This window comes from Anastrepha ludens, chromosome 3, assembly GCF_028408465.1.
Source record: "Anastrepha ludens isolate Willacy chromosome 3, idAnaLude1.1, whole genome shotgun sequence".
Taxonomy (NCBI): domain Eukaryota; kingdom Metazoa; phylum Arthropoda; class Insecta; order Diptera; family Tephritidae; genus Anastrepha; species Anastrepha ludens.
In genome coordinates this window covers 128,452,246-128,469,083 of record NC_071499.1, presented here as the reverse complement: position 1 = coordinate 128,469,083, position 16,838 = coordinate 128,452,246, and the positions used below count along the sequence as shown (strand labels likewise).

Sequence of the window (16,838 nt, the reverse complement as noted above, 5' to 3'; positions counted from 1 at the left end):
CCGTGCTCTTGACTTTGCTTAGGTAACTGAGGATCAGGTGGATAATATTTTGGTACAGTACCTCTCTTTAGACGTCGGCAATTCGAGAAGCCTAAGATAATTTCAATGACAAGTTATCGTTAAATGCAGAATCATTAATAAACTATTTTTACCCAAATTAAATTGCATCTCATTTTCGATATCTTCACTTGAAAAATGCTTTATGCATATGCGGCTTGTGGTTGGGTTGAATTCACCATCCCTACGGCAGAACTGAATCCATTTTTCCAACAAAGCCGCGTCCGTCGGAAAATTAAAAAAGCTTAAAGATTTGTTGCTTGCGATTTTTAAACTATTGCAATTTCCAACAGCACACCTCATTTCAATATTAATTTAAATTATAAAAACTTCACTTGCAAAATAACAGAACGCACATAGCACTTTCAAAATTCGCATTCACCGAATTGCTTGTAAACAAACCGCTGTCATCTTGTTTATTGTCTGTTCCTTTACGGGGCCGGTTTACAGGGTTTATAGAAAGCCTTTCCTTTACTCAAAAAATCTGTTCCGGGGACACTTTTGAGAGAATAAGGAGCAACTCTTTCTATGTATTCACAATTTACAGGATATAAGTCAAGTTTCATGGCAACTTCATGAAAAGTGTCAAACGATCAGTTGTGCTGAATTTGCCAACAAAAACGGAATGCGATAAAACCAAATAAACTAGTACACTTATTAAAAAAATGAAAGCAAATAAGGAAATATTTGCTATTGTAAGTGAATATTCTTAAATTAATCAATTTTAACAATTGTCAATTGATCTTTAAACCAAATCAGCCACAAGCAAACCATTAGTTAGTCTGGAAAAAAAATTTAAAATACTACAATACAAATTTAATCATAAACCAATAAATAAATAAAATTTTGTAAATAAAGGGACTGACGTTTTTGCTAGAAAATACTTTTCGATCCCATGCAAATTTAGTTGTTCTCGCGTTACTCTCTCTCAATAGAAAAATATTCATGTTTGACAATTCTACAGGTTTTCCTCCGAAGTTTAAAAACAGACGCATTTTCGTGAGAGTAGCGCTTAGTTAGAAGATACAATATTTTTTAATGCTTTCATAAGTTTTACAAACATGTGGGACACAGGAATTTATGGGCCTTAAAATTGGTATCTAAGTTTTTGAACTTTTCGATTAAAATATAATTAATGATTTTGTAGTTAGGAATTTTAGAATTTTGTAAATAAATCATTTGACGTTTCTATACTTGCAGGAAAAATGGTGTTTTGCTTTCCAGCGTTTTCTTATTGCTCTCTCGTTATTCTCCCCTGTGACATTTATTATTATATTTGACAGTTCTACAGGTTTTGACACGATGTGGAGAATATTGAAGGTAACGCCTTCCGAAAATCGCTACATTATTTTTATGCGGTTAGCATGTGCCGATTAGCGGTTAGATGTTGACGACATCTGCAAAATAAAATACGCGAAAACTATTTCTTGTATAGCATTTAAGACAATAAATACCCGTAGACTGGAGTTATCAAAAAATTAAATGACATAAACCAAACCAGCCTCTGGTTCAATTCTGTTCAAACAAACTGTTTCCTTTGCTACGCGTTAGATGCCCAAACCAGGATATTTTCTATTTTGCGAAAAAAAAATCAGCTGGGTGGATGCCTCAACTATAATAAATATACCTTGCCCACAACATTTAATTGAGTACCGGCTTGGACAGATCTGAGTAAAGGACAGTTTGTCGTCAGACCTTAAGGGGTTATATACAGTTAGAATTTAAAAAAAATCGATTTTTATTTTTGTTTTTTTTTTCTTAGTGTACATATATTTAAGAATAAGAATAAGAATTTCAAAAAAGACGTTTCAGAGTGCTTGAAAGTGCTTTTCAAATTTTAAACGCGTTTTTCTCAAAATGGTGTTTTCAAAGTCGATGACCAATATTACTCGAAAACGGCTAAACCGAATACTCTCAACTTTTGACACGAGCTTCTTAAATATATTTTTTAGTAATTAATCGAAGATTTTTTCTCACCGATAAATATTTTTTTTAACAATTTAAGGCCGAAATTTTGGTAAATACTCGATTTTTTTTAGAAACCGCAATTCTGTAAAAAAACTTTTTTGCTTATTCCTTCAATTAGTTACTAGATTTAACATTACTTTAACGAAATCTGTTTCGTTTTTTAATTTGAGAGGGTCCAGTTCAGAGATATAGTGGTCACCGCAAAACGTCTTTCTTGAGAGGAGCTCCCGGAGATCAGCTGTAGCTCCTTTCCAAATAAATAATTTTACTAATACTAAGTTTAAAAATACAGTTAAAAGATAACGTAATATGTGTACAAATTTTTAGATCAATAAATTTAAAAGTTTTCTCAGAAAATTTTCTGAAAATTTCGCTTTTTTCAGCCCTTAGAACTGTATATAACCCCTTAAAACCTCCATTCATATAGGTGCAACATACATATGTACACTTAGAACAACTTATATATCATCACTTTCCTTCTGCTGAAAACAGTGAAGACCGCACGGCATCCCTTACCGCAGTCCTTTACGTGCTCAGCAGAATTCTTTTGGCTACGTTGCCTGGATCAATTGCAAGATGATCTCAGTTACAAAACTTAAGGATTTAGGAGGGGCTTAGTAAAACTGCTACAACAACAACATATTTGCTTTCTTCATGGCTTAAATAACTACGTGAATAGCACAAAGATGTTTCTTAATTAAATATTTTATAAATTATCTTACTTTTTTTTCATCGTTAAGAAAAAAGGCAACATATAGAAAAAATTTATTTCACGTATATATGTATGTATGTACATATACATATGTATATGTATGCACGAATATGTACACAGATAATAATAAAATATGTCTTCACTAATGATTTAATTTCTTTAATAACAAAAAGGGAATGTACTGAAAGTAAATGTGAAAACCCCTTACAAGTGCAACCTTTCTTAACCTTGCACACGGATCTCCAGGCTCTCATTTGCACTATCTTTACAATCTGCTTTTGCGCCCCTGCGCACCTTTTTTGATGATCGCATAGTTATAACTAAAGTTATTGTAAAATCATGGATACATACATACGTATTTCACCTTGAATAAATAGGCTCTCAGGCTTTTCACGGAACATTGCCCAAAATATGCCTGCGAGTGTTTAATATTTTACATTATTAAATTACAAAACATTTCCATCGCTCAACCCTCCTAAGCACAATTTGAGAGCTCGACGTCAACTCAGCTTTAATTCTAAGAGCCTGATCTTCCTATTATAATGAGAAACAATAAGCTGAGCTTTCTCCTCTCGTATCTATCATCAAGTAAATATTCAGTGTACAATCGCTTATCACAATAGTACAGCCGTTTCATAGTCATTAGTTATTGCTTGATAAGGGCATAACCAGCCAATCCATTTGCTCCCTTAATCACTGGATACTTAGCCAATAACGGATGAAGATGTTCGCTAGACAATTCAACAACAGCATTTTGCACAAATTACTTGTTTCGCGTCACTTCCCGATGCCTCAGCGGCTACTTAGTGCATCTGTGGCAGAGGGAAATGTGGTCGTTGTGCAGGAGCCGAATGGTGGTGCACCTTTAAAATTTCCCAGTGTTTGGTTACGCGACAATTGCCAGTGTAACTGCTGTTTTCATAAAAATACCAAGAGTCGACAGGCAAACTGGATTCGTGGCAATGTGGAATCACGCATCCGGAACATAAGTGGTGGCCATGAAGAGGATGTAGTGGCTATTGATTGGTTCGATGACCACAAATCGGTCTTCAAACTAGACTGGCTGCGGGATAGAGACTTTGCACCAACTAATCGCGAACGCTACATTGAAGAAGTTTATAAGCCATCCTACCAACTGTGGTCAAAACCGGATTTCCCAAAGGTGTGGCGCACTTTCGAGTTTAAGGATGTTATGGAAAAAGATGGAAGTGAGTACTAGTGGCTAAGTGATATTTGTACCTTAACAAGCATATGCTACTATTTGTCTAGGTTTCTTGCAATGGTTGGAGTCATTAGCGGTACAGGGGTTTTCAATTATCAAAAATGCGCCACATGATGTAACTGTGGCTAGGCAACTTTCTGATCGTATTGGCTTTATAAAGCGCACCACTTATGGGTAAGTAATCTGTTAAGATGCCTGCTAATTTAGATACAAAAATATTTCATTACGATAACTTATCAACAGTGAAGAGTTTGAGGTAAAGTCGAAGGAGAACGCAACCAACTACGCCTACCTAATGTCACCCCTGCCACTGCATACAGATTTGCCATATTACGAACACCAGGCCGGCATCAATCTGTTACACTGCTATGTGCAGTCTCTTTCTCACGGTGGCAGTAATCTTTTGGTCGATGGTTTCTACGTTGCAGAAAGATTACGCAAGGAATTTCCAAATTTTTTCGAAATACTGTTAAAAACGCCAGTTGATTGGTATGATCTCGGCAAGGACAGTGGCATATCGTTCCATAATATCTGGCGCTCACCAATGATTTCGTAAGCCTCTACTCATGCATGCATTCATATAAATATTTCATTTTTAAAGCATTCAAATAAAATTCTGAATTTTTGCTAGTTTGGATGTGGATGGCCGTTACCATCGCATTAACGAAAACAGCATGAAGCGGGATAGTCACTTCACGATAGCACTCGAGGATGTGGTACCCTGGTACGAAGCTTACGACAAATTCATTGAATTAGCATACGCAGAGACTGTGGAATTTAAAATCACACCTGGCGAAGTTTTTGCCTTTAACAACAAGCGTATGTTGCATGGACGCACTGCGTATGAAGATTCGCCTACGAACAAACGACATTTGATAGGTGCCTATGTTGATTGGGACATTATCTATTCTAAGATACGTATCCTTAGGTCACACAAAAAAAAAACAAAATGGAATTAAAGTAGAAAAATAAATGCATATACACGTAGATTGCATGAATACTATTTATTCTGGTTTGCTTATAAACTTTTCTTGCTTTGACTCATTATACCTTCTCCACGCTGCACACTGGTTGCGTCCATAGGCCAAAAACATGATTCAATTATAGAAGGTTAGGTAAGTAGTGACAAGGGCGCTTTGACACTCCCTTATTTTAGGGCTGCATTTACGAAGGATGGGAAAAAGGGAAAAATGTCTTCCCCTTCTTGCCTAAAGGTAGTATAAAAGTACGTAAAGTAACTAATTAGTCATGTACTAAGAGAAAAACAAGTATATTGGTTATTTAATCTACATTAAAACAAAACGACAGAAAAATTATAGTTTTTTCTTTAAACAAATGTAATATTTATTTAGAATATTTTCGATGTTTATCTAACACAAGAGCACGCAGAACTATGGGATGTTACTTATGTATGTGTTTTTTTTTTCTGCCGTTCGGAGTCGGCTTGAAACTGTAGGTCCCTCCATTTGTGGAATAACATCAAGACGCACACCACAAATAGGAGGAAGAGCTCGGCCAAACACCCAAAAAGGGTGTACGCGCCAATTACATATATATATATATATGTTATATATATACAATATATATATATATATATATATTGCAAACTATTTTAACTCTTCTAATTTCAATTTTTTCTTATATTTAGAAATGATCGACTGAACTTCTGCTTTCGCAATGTCTTTACGGTAACATACTACATGTACCTACATGTATTGTTATGCACGAAATAAGAAAAAAAATTAAACTTTCTGTTTCATCTCATTCCTGTCGATTAAGTATATTTTGACCTTTGGTGTATTAAAAGACTTGTACTATTGTAGTAAATTAAACATATTAAATTCCTTTATTATGACTATTTTTTGTTCTCTTGCACAAAATATACTCAAATCTATTGCATGATTATATATGTATATATATATATATATATGTATATATTTATGTTACCGTAAAGACATTGCGAAAGCAGAAGTTCAGTCGATCATTTCTAAACATAAGAAAAAAATTGAAATTAGAAGTTAAAATAGTTTCAGTCGATCATTTCTAAACATAAGAAAAAAATTGAAATTAGAAGTTAAAATAGTTTCAGTCGATCATTTCTAAATATAAGAAAAAAATTGAAATTAGAAGTTAAAATAGTTTGCAATAAAAATTACAAATTTACTAGTTTATAGTTTAAAATTTGTGTACTTTAATATACTTTGCGTCCCTAATATTAATAGGAAAATGTATTAATATAGACTAAAACCAATACATCGAAAAATTTTAGATGTTGGTAATATAATCCACTTTTAGTAATTCTGATGGTTTGTAAATTTACGTATATCAATACCACGTGTCTCAGTAATGAATCGGAGAGGAAATATGAGGAATGTGGGTGCACTTGCTCGTATAGGTGTTGGAACACTGCACTTACTTCAGGCAGAAATCAAAAACCTGTAAACCAAAAACTTAAAAATAACTCACAAATATATCATTACAACTTATCTGTAATTGTAGACTTAAAGCGCGAGGACTTGCTCGTGTAGGTGTTGCGCATACATCTACGTACAGCATATTGATCTAGATGGGGTAAGGTATCGACGTGGACAGCCAGTTCGGAAGTCAAATTGATTTCAGAGGTAGCAGTACTAGGCACATAATGACCGTCACATGTTAAACAGGTATTTGCACCATCATACACAACACGCTCCATGTCTCCTATGAAATTGTCCGTAGCACCACATGAGACAATGGTAGAAATACGTGCATACGTGCTTTCGTTTCTAAAAACCACAATAGTTGGGCCACCTAGCTCTTCAACACACACCTTCCGCAGCAATTGCTCGTCTGTGAAGTCCTACAAATAAAAACTTTTTATTTATTACAATTTATTAGCAAATATTCTAAAAGAACTTACTAACTGTAGTTTATGTATTGTATGTAAGGTGGTCTCTATTATATTTGCAAAAACGCTGCTATAAAAACCTATGAATGAAAAAGTTTAATAAGAATTTTTACAAATGTCTGATCTGGACTTACGTGTATGAAAATTCACAAACCGGGGGTTTTCTGCAGCAGAAAGCCGACTCCAAATAATCGACTATCACCATATGTAAGACATAATCGACCTAAATAGTGAAAAACGACATTAATTTACAAAATAATTAGCTTTTATTATTATACTTACTTGAATGTTTACAAACAGATAAAAGATTTTCAACGAATAATAACAAAGCAAAGCGTCAAAGTGGAAACGGTGTTGCCGACCAAATAATTTGCACCAAAAGTTTAGTTTTCACTACAATTCAAAAATTTTTTTGTGAAATAGGTACTTTTTTTTGTAAAGAAGCAACACGTTTTCAAATAAGGGAGCCGATATGTCAAGAGGGAGCGAGAAAGCTGTTTACTTACCTAACCTTCTATAATTGAATCATGGGCCAAAAATCAAAAATATCATCACAAAATACTTGGACAAAACGAACACAAATTGACACTAAAATATTCAATCTTCAAAACGCCAAACCGGGTTTTCCGCAAATCTAACGGAACTTTCTAAAAATAGCATTGAAAGAATGAACTTGTGTACATTTTTGCAGCCCGTCTGAGCTTTGTTTGTACTTTGTCATTGCAAATTCGTACTTCAAAGTGATCAAACGTTTGACAAAGTGGTCCGATATTAGTAATTTAAAATGGATTTTTTAATTGAAGGTATTTACTATAATAAATGTTTATTTAAAGGTTAATTTGATCAATTCAAACATTTTTGTGTGATTTTGAACGTCTTAACCTTTTTTGTGCATTTTGTGTACGTCTTTTTTATGTTTACTAAAAGTTTTAGTTGTGTTGCCCCCGGATGCCCCCATTGAGAGTGCCATCACTGTATTTGTCAATGTTTTAAGGTAATAATCATGAAAAGTTTAGTTGCTAAAAGTTGCTAATTACCTTATATTCATAAATAAACTAAAGTGGTCTTATTTATTTTCATGGGACAAATATCCACCGTTATCAGTTGATCTTTGTGTTGTTGGTTTCGTTTTCGTCGTTTGTTTTGTACCTTTTCTTACATTAAATTTTCTGTACTAATTTATGTTTGCTTTGCACATTTTATTTTCATTGTATAGGAGCATCTTATAACTGTGTGTTTTCACGCATCCACATTTTTGATCTTTGGTGCAAAGAAAAAGGCACGAATGCCGAAAAAATGCAAGGCATAAATAATTTACTGGCACTAAACATAAAAAGCAAAGGCTACGAAGTCACTCAGGCTTCAATTTAAAAGGGAGACCGCCGCACTTTCCGTCGAAGAAGAGCTCTACTTCAAGGAGAAAATAGCTAACTTGAAGACAACAGAGCATAAAATTTGCAATACAACATTTTCTATAAAGCACGCCCTTCAATTAACCATGGTGGATGGTAAAGTTTGCAACGCGTTAAGCAACACGTCCTCGATGAAATGCTTTATATGTGGAGCAAAGCCTACAGAAATGAATAATATTGAAGAATGTGTTGGAAGAGATGTGCAAGAAAAGTATTTTGAATTCGGGCTATCACCACTTCATTCATATATCCGGTTCTTCGAATATTTCTTGCACATTTCGTACAAGCTGGATGTAAAGCTTTGGCAAGTACGATCGGGAGAACTCAAGTCTATTGTATTAAAGAAAAAACATCAAATTCAAGCGGAGTTTCGAGAGAAAATGGGGTTACTGGTCGATGCGCCAAAGGATGGAGGTAGAGGAAACTCCAACGATGGCAATACTGCCAGGAAATTTTTCAGTAACCCAAGCTTAGCATCTCAGATTACAGGCATTGATGAAGAAGTTATTGCCCGATGCCCTACGATACTGCAAGCCTTAGCATCAGGATACAAAATAAATATAAAAAAATTCGAAAAATTCGCACTAGATACAGCGAATAAATTAATTGAAATGTATCCATGGTACTACCTTCCAGCAACAGTGCATACAATTTTAATTCATGCACCAAAGGTTATAGAGCACGCTTTGGTTTCGATTGGAGAGCTCTCAGAGGAAGCTGCAGAGTCAAACAATAAAGAAATAAAAAAGTGCCGGCTGCAGCATACTAGGAAGACGTCTCGTATACTGACAAATACAGATTTAATTAAAATGCTTCTTTTGAAATCAGACCCTTTTATAACAGGTCAAAGAAATCTGCCAAAGAATCAGAAATCCACTTTTTTATCATCTACATATGATTTATTGGATGACGTATGTTAACCTTGTTTATTATTTATCTTTAATTTTCATCATTTTTATTATCTTATAATTAAATAATATTTGCTGTTATATATGATTGAAAAAATGGAATCAGGAATTTTTTAAATTATTTATTGCTGGAGCGCAGGGGGGGGGGGGGGGGGGGGGGGGGAGTTTCTCTTTCACAAATATTTACTGTATGCTATCTAAATTCATCTCTAATACCCAGAAAAAAATTTCAGCTCTCTATCTTTACGGGAAGTATTTTTGGCCACCAGCCCCATATAAGCGCAACCAGTGTGCGCTGCCAGCCTTGTGGTGGTGGTCTAGCGAACTGGAAAATATAACGCTCCAGATACATACTTATGCTGTCGTATTACATTTGAACTCATCATATTTTTCGTTTGCTGCGGTCTAAAGAATCCGTTCAGTCACAATATATACATACATATGTATATATATATTTCTAAAATAGTCAGACCTGCATTTCCGTAATAACTCAGATTTGTGTCTGGCCAAGAATTGAAAGCGAGATATCTACTCTGAGGAGTGAAGTGGAATGCTATCAGTCGTCGCGCTGCTCGGACGCCTCTTGAATTGATATTCGAATTTCTAAGTGCATTATACTTGTAGAATCCTAGTTCGATTAATTTCGTAAATTTCGACTCTTCAAATTATTTGAATACAAGTCGGTTGGCTGTCTTTATCAAAGTGATAGTTCTATTGAAATCACCAATGAACAAAAAGTTACATTGGAATTTTTATACAGCTTATTAATTGTTATGCCCTTGTGCATAATCTTATCAGTGCTATGCTGAGAACTTGCACTCAGATCTTCTCTCTATGCAACGAAATCTGCTGTAAAAAGATAAGGTGATTTCCTTACTTACTGCTGAGGTTAATAACCTAGACTCTTACATTAAGTGTTGCTACTGGGAAGTTTGGTAGTGATAATGCTGCAGTAAAATAAGTGATTGCTGCTAAACGCATTTGCTCACCGTCATCACTAATCTCTCACGCTACTCTTTCTTCGTCCGTCGCTGCTAATGATTTCCATCTTGTTATTACTTATTATAAAATGTTATATCGATTTTCGCATGCGTGTTGCTGCCATACTTTTTTTAAACCTCAGTAAAATTCGTTTACAGATTTCCTCCAACTGTTTATTACTAGTAGCCAATTGCGCAATTAAATTAGCTATTCCTTCTCCTTGTCTTTTCTTTATATCGTTAATAATAATTAAACAAACCAAAAACTCCAAAATATTCCACCACAGAAATTTCTATGAAGAAAAACCTTTCACAACAGTATTGACAGCTGATTCTCAATTTTGCAGGTAATCTGCCATATGTGAACGGGTACATTAATTTTGTGGATTTATTGGTAATTAATACATATGTGAACGTACTTTCGTCGTTAAATTTAACTTGTTGAAAGCTATCGAAAATGCAGCGCTGTGTTGATATTCAAAATCAGCCGGTAGTTATAGCAATTAAACACAGCTGTAGTAAACTATTTACATTTTGTTGTGGACATTAGACTTTGCTTATCTCTCAACAACGTCGAGCATCCTTCTACATTTGAGTGAAGTTATTGGATTATCTCCGTCTCTTTGGCAGACTTTTTAGAAAAAATCCTCCACAGTGAACTTTTATTATTTCAAAATCATTCCAGCTACATTACATCAAGATGTCATTGCGCCAGCTTGTGGATGGTGACTGCGGTGGCGTCAACCCACTCATGCAACTCGGAGGTCAATTTATACGTGATGCCGCGCGAAAAGATGAAGGTTTTACAAGTTCTCAATTTGAGCGCAGCATGCCACCTGATGAACAAATGGTCAACGACTTCCTGAGCCAGGTGGCTGCACCTCCGCAATCTTTCCAAATGAACGCACTTCTACAAGAGATGCGGGAAATTGAGCAAGGGAATGCATCGGGCGTGCAATCTACACCACGCGTCATAGACGAGGTAGTTAGCCAAGAGTGGTCAAAAGAATTTAGCATGCAACAAGCCTCACCTCCCCCTCTGCAAATGGTACATATTCAGCCACAGCAGCAGCAGCTGGTGCATGTACGAGAATTCTTTGACGAAGAAGGACCCAGAACATCAGCATCCTCACTGGGGCAATTGCCGACAGCGCCATATATGCCACTTCAACCGCTCCAGAGGCCATATCTAGCCATTTGTCCGCCCTATCAGCCAAGCACGGAACAATTTTTTGAGGAAATCCAGCCGTTGAGCAAAGAAGAGGGCGAAATATTACTCCCACAAGAGCAATCTAAGGAATCTATCGAGGAATGGATTAATGATTACCAGGACAGAGTGAAAGAAAATCAACAATCTTCTAGCAACTACAATGAAAAGTTCTGGCAACGCCTACAGGATGAATGGCAAAAGTTATCTGAAGATTCTGAACACCCTTGGCTATCTGAATACGGCGAGAATTATGACCCATACAAGGAATACGAATTTGCCGAAGAAAATCCAATTGCTGAACAGGAGAACGCATTGGAGAAGGGGAAAGAGTATATGCAAAAAGGTGACATACCCAGCGCAGTACTCTGTTTCGAAGCAGCTGCCAAAAAAGAACCAGATAACGCCGAAGCATGGGAGTTGCTGGGCATTTCACAGGCGGAAAACGAAATGGATCCACAAAGCATAGCTGCGTTGAAACGTTCTCTAGAACTTCGGCCAGATAATAACCGTGTACTAATGGCACTTGCCGTCTGCTACACTAATGAGAGCTTGCAGAGTCATGCCCTGCGTATGTTGGTCAATTGGATACAAGTTAATCCAAAATACATGCATCTCTTGCAGCAGCATCCAGAATTACAGACAGAAGGTGCAGTCATGGCCTCATCGCTAATAACGGGCAATAAACTGGTAGCGGTGCAGAACCTTTATCTCGACGCTGTGCGCATGAATCCTCATGAAGTTGACACAGATGTACAGGAAGCTTTGGGCGTGCTCTATAATCTCTCCTCCGAGTACGACAAGGCAGTCGATTGCTTTCGTGCAGCACTACATGTTAATCAGCAGAATGCTAAAGTATGGAACCGTCTAGGCGCCAGTTTGGCAAATGGCACGCGTTCGGTAGAAGCTGTAGAAGCATACCAACAGGCACTACAGCTGGAGCCGGGTTTCATACGTGTGCGCTACAACGTCGGCGTATGCTGCATGAATCTAAAGGCATACAAACAAGCAGTTGAACACCTACTCACGGCACTGAATATGCAGGCGAACTCTGCAGTTGCGAGAGATTTGCCAATCGATGCGGCGGCTATTGGTGGCGGTCAAGCACGCATGTCCGAATCTATTTGGAGTACATTAAAAATGGTGATTTCCTTGATGGGACGCAGCGAGCTACATGGTGCAGTAAATGACCGAAATCTTCAAGTGTTAAATGAGGCCTTCATCGATGCAGCTTAGTTCAATAAATTTTGGATATTAAAGTATAATTCTAATGGTGTCGGCTTTATTGGAAATCCGAAATTTTCTATATTCTTTTAAAAAAAGTGATATATGTATGTATGATAAAATTAATAAATCAATGACTATGTAAACGAAAAGATGTTAGAATTCTTACAGCAACAACAAAACAGTTGAGCGTTATAACACTTTTAGTTGTTATTTTAAGCTTCATACAAACATTTATTACTTTTTGTGTTTCGAATATACTTAATACGTACATTTTTTAATAACTGCACTTCATATTAAATTTAATATACATTTATAGCTACAATACACTTTTACTTTTACAAATTACAGATTATTTTTCTTGGAAATGCTGAGTACTTTGAGGCATGTTAGTTAGCAATCTATTCCGCTAGTTGCCTTTTGATTACATATTCGGTGTCGCAGTGCTGTCGGTCCAGTATAAAATCATTTGTTTTTGATTCACTTGCTCGCTAAAACTTTGCGTATGATGATAACCACGAGAAGACCAGTAGTGAAAGCTCCAATCGCGCAGCAGATTTGTCTGTTTTGAGTTAGAAGAGTGCAATTAAGTACAATTCACTGTGGTGTTAAATACACAGAATAAATAAAAATTGTATACGGCACAAATTAAACGTAAAAGCGGCGCTAACGTTTATTTACATATATATTTTTTGAAAAATATAAATTATCACATAATTAATTGAGCAAGTTCGAAAACTGATTTGTTTAAAAGCTTAGGTTATGTGATGGCATTTAAGCAAGTGCGCAACATTGTTTTTCTGGCGGTAAAACAGCTTTGCCAGCAGTGGCCGTGGAAGTCATTTCCGTCGTGTCTATTGTTGACTGGGGTGGTGATTGTGATAGTGCTGGTGTTGGTGGAACTTGTGGAGGCAATGGTGGCGTGCTGTGTTAGATGTTTAAAACGGTAAAGGAATAAAGCATTTTAACAAGGCCAACAAAAACAACCAATAGATTACACCCGACTCATTTAATGTGCACAAAAATCAGTGAAATTGCGAAACGAATGAATTGCGAAGTGTTAATGTTCAATTTGTGCCACACCTACATATATATATTTATAAATACATGAATATCTCGGTTAAACTTACACGTTAGTTTATGATTTGCAAAACTTCACTTTTTTAGTCGAAAAATACTTGAAACTATAAAAATATATAACTTCAGGCAGCGTAAGGTTTATGGTTAGTTTTTAAGCTAAGCTAATTTAAAGTGTCAATCTTGAAGAATTAAGCTAAGTTTAAAGGTCCCCGGAAGTCAAAGGCTCGCTGAAAAATTGTATGTAAAAATAGTAGTTCTTTTTTTACAAGTGATGAGATCAGCAAACTTGCGCATCCTCGAAAAAGTAGTTAATATTTTTTAAAGTCTGCCAAAGCAGAAATACGCTCTGAATTTTGTTAAAGAAACGCTCCAATATTTGAATATTGTTGGAGCAGCATAAACATTACCCGTACATACATATACGATGAATGCTGCTGAAGTGACAGTCCTTGGCAGGACATAAGCCCGGGTCCTTCCATTTATATAGAACCGATTCTCGTGGGAAGCCATTATTTTGATGCTGCATGAACATAATTTGTTCGGACCTACTCGACCTTTGGTTACTTGTCAAATTGCCAGTTTAAAGCGGCGTATGTTATTATAGCAACATCCAATGTTCTGCATAAATTTTTGGATAATGCTGCTAAAATGCAACGCCTTAAACGAGTTTAAATCCGTGCCGTTTAGGCAACATCGACCCTACTATTGACCTTTTTGCAACTACTAAAGTGGCAATCCTTGGGCGAGTGTCGTAGTTCAGGATACGGTCAACGTTTGAATTAATTCTTGTTGTTACAGTTGTTCTTGTAACATTATAATTATAATGTGCAACCCCTTGTGTGATTTCTTCATGGATCATCATCTTGGACTTCAAGTAAAGAAGCCATAGACCGACAAACCGCGCATTGTCAATGTGTCTCGCCCGAAGAGATTCCGGCTTCAAAATGGTCGGGTTAAACTCCTACTTATCCACAATGGCCCCGACATACCAAACATATGTGCGGCATGTGAAGGCACCCCGCACGACACCTTTTCACATGCCCTTAAAAACCCAACACTGACGGGGCTTCTATTACTGTTTGGCGTTTTTAAGACTTATTCTAAATTTCTCCGACTTATTTTACATATTTTAGCTCACTACTGGTTGCACGTTTCTATCATCCACGCTAGTGCTGCACGACCACAGTAATTGGGGCACAGAAATTTATCAGTTGAAGTAGTAAATATTCGTGCTGCTTTAGCGCAAATTTTATCAGTTAAAGCTTCAACTGAGAGGCCGTGTGGTTATCAGTTTATTTGATTACATTAAACGACAATTATATAACTTAAAAATGGAATTCGTAGCAGACAATGAAGCTGGTGCTTACAATGGATTTTGTTGGATTTATATGGCTTTATATGCACCGCATTTAAACAAGCACCATAAATTAGCATTGAACACAAGAACATACACGAAATGGAAACTTTATGAAGTACCCAACAGACGAAGCCAATACTATTAATAATACAACCGCACGATGAATATTTATATATGTATGCATGCAAATATTGAACTATTATATTGCTATCAACGTTTTGAATGCATAATTATATTACAATAAGAAATAAATGATGACAAATGAATATACTGCACGCAAGTCCACCGTATTGATTGGTTTATGGAAATGGATTATTTTAGGGTGGTGTATTGCGTTCAAGCAAATCTACCCGCTGTTAATTTGAGAGGTTTGAAGTCCAAATTTGGTCAAATTGAGGCAACCGGATTCATTGTAGGTATATAATTGTCTATGTTTTTCTGAACAATTAAGCCATTTTGTGTTAGATTGGAATGGCATGAAATGTAAAATTTACTTAGTTTATTAGTCAAAAATGCAATCATGCAGGTGCACTACTATCTTCTATTCTAACAAACATTACAGCCACTTACCTTACTGACAATTTACTACCGCCTTCCACATCACCAATATAGTATTTTGTGAGCATTTGCCTGAAAGTGACGTGCAATTGCAATTTTAGTTAGATCGCTTTATGTACGTTCAGATAAGTTGCTAACCTCGCTTCTTGGCTGTGCCCCACATCTACAAACTCACGTGTGGCGTCACGGCCTGCCACTTCGTCCAGCGTTTCTTCACCTCCGGGATGCTATTTTATATTTTTTATACATCGCATTACTTAACCAATACATATATGTTCGTAAAGAATGCATTTAATTAAATTCTGCTTTACCTCGTTTCGGAATTTCGTCACATCGTACACTTTTCCATCGATGACTATCCAGAGATCATCTGGAGTATTATGTTGTTTCACTGCATCTAGTGTGTATGTCTTTGGCGACGCCATTGGATAGGAATAAAACTGAATTTTGTTAACTAAGAATTTTAAGCTTTTTGCACGCCTTGCACCTAAGCAAACATCCAACTAGTAAAAGAACTTTTTTTCAAATGACAGCTGAGTGCATTGAACCAGAGGCGTATTCAAAGCGCATGGCAAGTGAACAATATCCAGTAATGGGCGGCAATTTAATTTCCGTAAATAATGACTTTAAATTTTTCGTATAATTTTTTATTTGACTTTTAGGTCTAAGTCGACTTTTTGCAATGAGTTTTCCCCAGAGAATTTTTTGAAATCTCGAAGTCATATTTAAAGTTGTGTTGTTAGAAGATAATAAAAAAACGGTGCTTTAGTGCTACTTGGAAAGGGCCAGACTGGCACTTCAACCATTTCACCTAGGAGATAAAAAATACTTCGCTTCTTTTTATTCTACGAGCGTAAGCCGTTGTATTGAATTACCCGTCTCGAATAGTATTTTTTTTTTTTTTAATAATTGGCTTGCACTCTATGACAATTGAAGTTTCATTTTCATTTCCTTTATTTAAGTCAAACATACAACCATAGGCCATTTTTACAATGATTGACCTGAAGAATTAATAAAATTTAAATTGTTGAAATTAGAAAAAAGCAAAAAAAAGGTTCAATGCAACAGCAATTACTAGATTTTATTTCGGAAATATTAACAACAAATTTCTTTAAACAATATATTGTCAAACAAATTATAATGGATTTACTGATTTCTTCGAAAGAATACAAACCCGCTCAATTTTCTTACAGAATTTTAATTTTTAAGTTTATTAAGCAAGGCGAATTGATTGTTGTGGTTGTTGTAGCAGCATAAACATTCTCC

At 35.9% G+C, this 16,838-nt stretch overlaps 4 protein-coding genes and 1 long non-coding RNA gene across 8 annotated transcripts; 3 read left to right on the top strand and 2 right to left on the bottom strand.

Annotated features, from left to right (window-relative positions):
• Positions 1-2,517: 2,517 nt before the first annotated feature.
• Positions 2,518-4,962, top strand: LOC128859205 (gamma-butyrobetaine dioxygenase). 2 transcript variants are annotated; one of them, XM_054095999.1, is made up of 5 exons: positions 2,518-2,696; positions 2,911-3,945; positions 4,007-4,133; positions 4,203-4,511; positions 4,591-4,962. In XM_054095999.1, exons 2-5 carry the CDS (start codon positions 3,456-3,458, stop codon positions 4,916-4,918), a joined length of 1,254 nt encoding a protein of 417 aa, XP_053951974.1. In that variant the 5' UTR covers positions 2,518-2,696; positions 2,911-3,455; the 3' UTR covers positions 4,919-4,962. The 2 variants fall into 2 exon arrangements, with proteins under 2 accessions (XP_053951974.1, XP_053951973.1); XM_054095998.1 differs by having other exon boundaries at positions 2,518-3,945.
• Positions 4,963-6,011: 1,049 nt separating this feature from the next.
• LOC128859206 (uncharacterized) lies at positions 6,012-7,215 on the bottom strand. The gene is made up of 4 exons (XR_008454112.1): positions 7,129-7,215; positions 6,981-7,069; positions 6,859-6,926; positions 6,012-6,798 (listed from the first exon to the last, which is right to left on the bottom strand). It is a non-coding gene; the product is annotated as an uncharacterized LOC128859206 (long non-coding RNA).
• Positions 7,216-7,541: 326 nt separating this feature from the next.
• Positions 7,542-9,226, top strand: LOC128859204 (uncharacterized). 2 transcript variants are annotated; one of them, XM_054095996.1, is made up of 2 exons: positions 7,542-7,649; positions 8,063-9,226. In XM_054095996.1, the coding sequence occupies exon 2, from the start codon at positions 8,345-8,347 to the stop codon at positions 9,176-9,178; it is 834 nt and encodes a 277-aa protein (XP_053951971.1). In that variant the 5' UTR covers positions 7,542-7,649; positions 8,063-8,344; the 3' UTR covers positions 9,179-9,226. The 2 variants fall into 2 exon arrangements, with proteins under 2 accessions (XP_053951971.1, XP_053951972.1); XM_054095997.1 differs by lacking the exon at positions 7,542-7,649 and adding an exon at positions 7,720-7,840.
• Positions 9,227-10,657: 1,431 nt separating this feature from the next.
• LOC128859202 (peroxisomal targeting signal 1 receptor) lies at positions 10,658-12,636 on the top strand. Its single transcript, XM_054095993.1, has one exon. The coding sequence runs from the start codon at positions 10,847-10,849 to the stop codon at positions 12,587-12,589; it is 1,743 nt and encodes a 580-aa protein (XP_053951968.1). The 5' UTR covers positions 10,658-10,846; the 3' UTR covers positions 12,590-12,636.
• On the bottom strand, positions 12,614-16,248 carry LOC128859203 (uncharacterized). Of its 2 annotated transcripts, none has more exons than XM_054095995.1 (4): positions 15,884-16,239; positions 15,711-15,799; positions 15,585-15,644; positions 12,614-13,139 (listed from the first exon to the last, which is right to left on the bottom strand). In XM_054095995.1, exons 1-4 carry the CDS (start codon positions 15,995-15,997, stop codon positions 13,058-13,060), a joined length of 345 nt encoding a protein of 114 aa, XP_053951970.1. In that variant the 5' UTR covers positions 15,998-16,239; the 3' UTR covers positions 12,614-13,057. The 2 variants fall into 2 exon arrangements, with proteins under 2 accessions (XP_053951970.1, XP_053951969.1); XM_054095994.1 differs by lacking the exon at positions 12,614-13,139 and adding an exon at positions 13,226-13,502 and having other exon boundaries at positions 15,884-16,248.
• Between the last annotated feature and the right edge of the window lie 590 nt (positions 16,249-16,838).